The following is a 6,000-nucleotide window of genomic DNA, read 5'->3' on the forward strand; positions in this document are numbered from 1 at the left end:
AGAAATATATTTAGTACGGTTAAGTTCTGACAGATTTAAAAAACTGCAGATCATTTCTCACAGGAAATGCAAGTCCTGTTACAGGAAGGGAAGAAACAGACCCTTCAGCCCAACATGTATATACAACCATTAAGTACCCATCAATACTAACCACATTTACTAGCCCTTGGTCCATTGCCTTCTGAGCCTTGATGATTCCAGTGCCGATAGAGATGCTTAATAAATGTTGTGAGAGTCTTTGCTCCCATCACCCACTCTGGCAATGTGTTCTAGATTCCAGCCACCCTCTGAGTGAAGAAGTGCTTCCTTAGAACACGGCTAAATCCCTTATTCCCTATCTTAAACTCTAGATAGCTCTGCTACAGAAAAAAAGTTTCCTACTACCCATCTCATCTTTGCACTCGCAATGCTGTATACCTGTATCATGTTCCACCTTCACCTCCCCAGCCTCTTCTGTTCTAGGGAAAACAGATCTAGCCTATCCAGTTTCTCTTAATAACTGTGGTGATTCAAACTGAACAGAGACTCAATGGACTGCAAATGCTGCAATCTACACCAAAATAAAGTGCTAGCGAAACTTTACTGGGCTGTGCAGTACCTGTGCAAGCAAAGCTATAGTCCAAGATTCAGGTAAGAACTTGCACCAGGACCAGAAACATTAAGCGTCCTTTTTCCTCCAGAGATGCTGCTCAACCCTCTGAGTTCCTTTTTATCATCCAGATATATCCTCTAAGTATTTACCTGCACTTTGTTAAAATGTTGTTGCTCAACCCTAGCTGATTATGAGCAAACTTATTTGTACTTGTTTCTAAACAATATTTGCACTTATAAACTGAAGATTATAGTCTATGGTCAGTGTTCTCACGTATATGAGGTTTACATTGTTTCATCAGAATTGTGAGGTGGTTACAATTGCCATTTAATCAATTGCTGTTTTTATTATGGTGGACAGCAGAATCCACAGCAAACTCAGCAACACCAGCAGACAACACAACAGAATCAGCAACAACAGCAGGCCACCCAGCAACAAAACAGCACGCAAACCAACGGGACAGCAGCTGGGGGAGGAGGTGGTGCAGGAGGAACTGGAGGAGGCTTGCAGCATAACCAGGACAGTGGTCTCAATCAGGGACCTCCAAACAAGAAGCCTCGTATAGGTACATCAGCCACAACTTCTGGTGGATCTGCCGTGACTGCTGATTACCAGGTACTTCCAGAATCAAATAATGCTCCTTTTCAGAGTGTAATAAAAACTATTCTCACAAAGTGTAAATATGGGCTGTTAGAAAATACACCATGGTGTTGTTTATTGCAAATAAGAACGTGAATTGTTCCCAATGTAGAAGCACAAACATTGAAGGGCACCAGGTAAAACCTCACCTTTATCTTGAGAAATACACACAAGAATACTGGACTACTCAGCAAGACAGTAGCATTTTTGGAGGAGAATAAACAGTTGATGTTTCGGGCTGAGGCTCTTCATCAGGACCAGAGAGAAAGAAGGCAGAAGCCAAAATAAGAAGGTGGTGGGGGTGGGGGAAAGAAAAAGAGAATAAGATGGCAGATGATAGAGTGAGACCAGGAAAGGGGGAAGGTGTTTGGATGTAGGAGAGGGGACAAAATGAGAAGCTGGGAGTGATAGTTGGAAGATTGATGGACTGAAAAAGGAAGAATCTAATAGGAGAGGAAAGTGGACCATGGAAGAAAGGGAAGGAGGAGGGGACCAGAGGGAGGTGATGGGCAGGTGAGGAAAATAGAAGGGATGAGAAGGTAGCCAGAACAGGGAATGGCAAAAAAGAAGGAAGGAGGGTGAGAAATTACCAGAAATTAGAGAAATTGGCATTCACGCCACCTAGATGGAGGCTACCCAGATGGAATGTGAGGCGTTTCTCCTCCGCCCTCCTACTTCTGCTGCTATATCTTATGGTCTATAGACCTGAGTTTGGCCTCATGGTAGTAGAGGAGGCTATTGAACATAAATTTGTTGTTGCATTTGATGTCGGGGATTGACGTAAATTGGTACAATTAGTTTAGAATTAGATTCCTGTGATAACTGACAACTTAACAGTACTGGGTGACCAAGTTCTTGCATATATTAATATCTATTTGTTTAAAATTAGAAACTTTGTACTTAATCTTGTTTATGAATTCCAGCACTGCTCTTTTCCTTTGTTAACAATATCAACTCTAGAACCTCTCTAGATATCTGTGTTGTCCCAAATCTTTTGATAACTGCACTTTCAGCAACCAAGATTATTAGTGTAAACCCTTCTGCCTCTTCAGATATTCTCATTTTTTAAAATGTTACCTAAACGTTACCCAAGCTATTGGTGGCTTGGTGTCAGGTTTGATAACATTCCTATGAAGCATGCTATCGTACATTAAGTGCAAGTTGTTGCTCTCCCAGAATTATAAGAAAGAAAATGAGAATCAGTTGCTGCTATGGAGAATATAAAGTTTGAAGAGTGCACCACTCTCTCTAAATTAACCAGTGTGCTGGTACTGTACCTTTGTTAAAGGTACAATACAATATCCAATTGTATTGAACTTGCAATTTATTTTTCCTTTGCAGCATGCTGGTACCCGCCTGAGTTACCAAAGCAATGTTCAGGGTTCTTCCCAGTCCCAGAACAACACTGGGTATGCTTCTTCAACTCAGCAGAGCTCTCAGTATTCACATCAGACCCACAGGTACTGATTAGCACTGCTGGCAGAAAGAACTTCAAAGGAACACCTTCAGCAATATTATGGTAAAAGGTTCCTGAAGGAAGAGTCCAATGAACTTGATGATGCACGTACATTTTCTTGTATTCAGTAGTATAAACTTGCATTATTCAGTGAAGATTATTAGAAAAAAATTATTAATGAAATAATGTTCTGACAGTCTGGAATTTTCAATTATCAACAACTGCACTGGGAAGCTACCGATCATGGTCATTTCGGTGAAGTTATGTGTAAATATCTTTTAAAAAGCAAGAAGATTAATTTGAACACAGCACTTGAGCTCCTTTACAAGAAGCAGGTAAAATGTGTTCACTTTGTATTTAAAACAGTTTTTTGATGCTTTCACAAGGCTTTCGTGTTGATTCTCCTAAACCTAAATGTAGGAATTCAACTTTTTAAGCTTATTGTGAAAAAAATATTTAAATACATATACACATCATGTTTAGGTACATTATTAATCTCTTAGCTCTTTAAGCACTATATGATTTTGTGTAGATAGTGGTTTTGATTTATTTTTTAAACCTGTACTTTTAATTAAAAGTATTTTTTCCATTTTGTTATATATTTTAGTATGTTCAGCAGAACAGTTTTCTTTGTTTGCCCTGCTTTGATGTTTAAATTTCAGTAACTCAGGTGTAAAAAGAGGTCTTAATAGCAGTAGCAGCAAGTGTGAAAAATAATTTTTCTGTTTTGTTATAGCAGTGTAGAGGCCAGCGTCCATATCAGGCCTCAGCTTTTCTCCAGGAAAGTTAGCTGCTTATTATATTGTGCTTTAATGGACCCCCATGTTTTGCAGAGCAAATTTCCAGCATTGAGCTTCATTCACTTGCCGTATGTGGATGTAGAGGGAAGTGTGTTTGATGTCAGCACTAATAGATTTATATCCCTGATCCAGGAGATAAAAATTGTGGAAACCACAAATCAGATGCACCAACCTAAGTGCCTGAAATGCCAGTATGTGTTTTCGTGAGCTAAGTCTGCACGACTGGAGCTCAGATTATAAAATGTAATAATGCATCTCTACATCTTCTAAACATTCATCCCAGTCTTCCTTATTTTCATAGCAATGTGCCCTATCATTTTGAGCCTCCAGCTAGCCAGTTTCTCAGGGAGCCTTCAATTTTTATTCAACTCTCTTTCTGCCAAACATATACTTCCACAGACTTTGTATAACATACAGCATGACGCTTTTACAGCTCAGGGCGTCAAAGTTTATTTCCGACGTCTTCTGTAAGGATTCTGTACATCCTCCCAAGTGGAATGTGTGAGTTTCTCTGGGTGCTGCGGTTTCCTCCCACAGTCGAAAGATATGCCGGTTAGTAGGTTGATTGGTCGTTGTAAATTGTCCCATGAATAGGCTAGGGTTAAATGGGGGGGTCGAAGGGCCGGATGGGCCTATTCCGTGTTGTTTCTCAATAAATAAAATAGATAAATACAGACTTTTATGGTTCTGCAGGAACTGTGGTTGACACTATTGTTAGCCATTTCTCACAGAAGTTACTTGTCTGATCTTGTTACAATTCTATAAACAAATTGACACTATTGGCAGAATAAAACACAACTTGAAACATTTAACATCTTTTTTATTAAAACATTATATTTATTTTAATCTTCCAGCCATTATGATTTTCAGCATTTGTTGTGTAAAATATTGACTTCTTAAAAACATCAACCTGCAGTATAATGCAATTTATCTGTCATGTCAAGGCATTTTAAAATACACCAATTCTAAAACTGCTCTCATTACACCATAAGACAGTACCTGCCTTCCATAGCTCTGCTCATATACTGAAGCTAACTATTTCCAAACTCTTTAAGCTTGGTATGTAACAAAATACCATTACTAATAAATGAACTGTCCTCATTATTTGTGAGGGATATGGGGACAAGTAACAAAAAAGCGCAGGTACCACCAAGGCCATTGACTGTGACACTAAAAGATATGCAGTCAGTCTCTCCATGGATATAGTAACCACAACAAAAGTTTAAGTTTGTGAAGACAAGCTAAATTATATAAATACTCTGGAATCTGACTGCTGCTATAAAAACACTCACGTTCTGGTCCCATTGTTCCCAATCACTCCCCTGACTTTGGCTACACACTGACTATAATATTTCACATATAGTCCAAAAGCACAACAGTGCTGGAAATATTCAACAGGTGGAAATGCATTTGTGGAAAAAGAAACAGAATTAATGATAAAGATGGAAGTTTTTTTAAATGAAAGAGAAAATTGATAGCTCAAGTTGGCTCCTTGTTTGTAGGGTTGTTTGCCAAGCCTGGAGGTTAGATCACAAACATTTAATCACCAGTCAATCAGTGCGCATTTGAGTATTGTTTCTGCCAAGTACTTGTGTTTATATTGGTCTAGTTCACTGTTCTGACTGATTGACTGTTGTACTGGTCGCTAGTCTCTGCTGGGTCCAGGGATACAGGCCAGCAGAGATCACTCAGCTATCTGACTGGCCGGAATCCAGCGGAGACTAGCGACCAGCATGACAGCCAACCAATCAGAACAATGAATTGGACCAATATAAATGTGAGTACTTGGCAGAAACAACACTCAATTGCATTGTGATGATATCACTTTGATTGGTGACGTAACATTTGCAACCTAACCTCGGTGAACAACCCTACCAACATGGAAGATCTTTCATCAAAGTTAGGAAGGACAGAAAAGAAGCATGTTGTGGGGTGTGTGGGAGAGAGCATGAATCTGATGGGGGTAAAATGAGGGTGAACACAGGAATCGGCTATAAATAAAGTTATTTAGTCAATGAGTGACTGGGAGTAGTTAGTGAGTGAAACATAGATTAAAGAATAGTACTGTATGTGGGAGTTGGAAAGTGCAGAATATGAATTCAGGCTAAGCACATTCTCCCTTGTTAATATCACAGATGGATGACTGATACAGAGCGAGAAATCAAGTTATCTGAAGATCTGTAATTCAGTATTGAATCCAGAAAGCAGCAACATGCCAGGTAGAAGATGTGGTGGTACTCTTCAAGCTTCCACTGGTCGTCACCTTGTCAGTTCAGCAGTCCAGGAGGTCAGAGTGGGAGTGAGATGAGGAATTAAAGTAGCTGGTAACAGGAAGCACAGGGTTGCTCCCGTGGCCTGAACAGTCACCCAATCTCTGTTTGGTTTTGCCAATGTTAGAAAATACCGCGTTGTGGTTACTGAATGCAGTACACTAAATTGGAAGAAGTGCGAATGAATTGCTGCTTCTTTTCAGGAGATCTCTGAACGCTGGAAAGGAAAGAGGTGAATAGACA

General features: G+C 39.6%; 1 protein-coding gene across 2 annotated transcripts in view; it reads left to right on the plus strand.

Moving 5' to 3' along the window:
• cdk19 (cyclin dependent kinase 19) overlaps window positions 1-5,208 on the plus strand; it is a 180,609-nt gene extending 175,401 nt beyond the window's left edge. The window contains exons 12-13 of one of the 2 annotated variants that reach the window (XM_063040761.1): window positions 953-1,207; window positions 2,573-5,208. In XM_063040761.1, the coding sequence (XP_062896831.1) occupies window positions 953-1,207; window positions 2,573-2,698 (381 nt within the window). In that variant the 3' untranslated portion in view covers window positions 2,699-5,208. The remainder of the gene's footprint in view (window positions 1-952; window positions 1,208-2,572) is intronic. The other variant, XM_063040762.1, reaches the window with a different exon arrangement.
• Window positions 5,209-6,000: the final 792 nt, after the last annotated feature.

This window comes from Mobula hypostoma, chromosome 2 (assembly GCF_963921235.1).
Source record: "Mobula hypostoma chromosome 2, sMobHyp1.1, whole genome shotgun sequence".
Lineage (NCBI taxonomy): Eukaryota > Metazoa > Chordata > Chondrichthyes > Myliobatiformes > Myliobatidae > Mobula > Mobula hypostoma.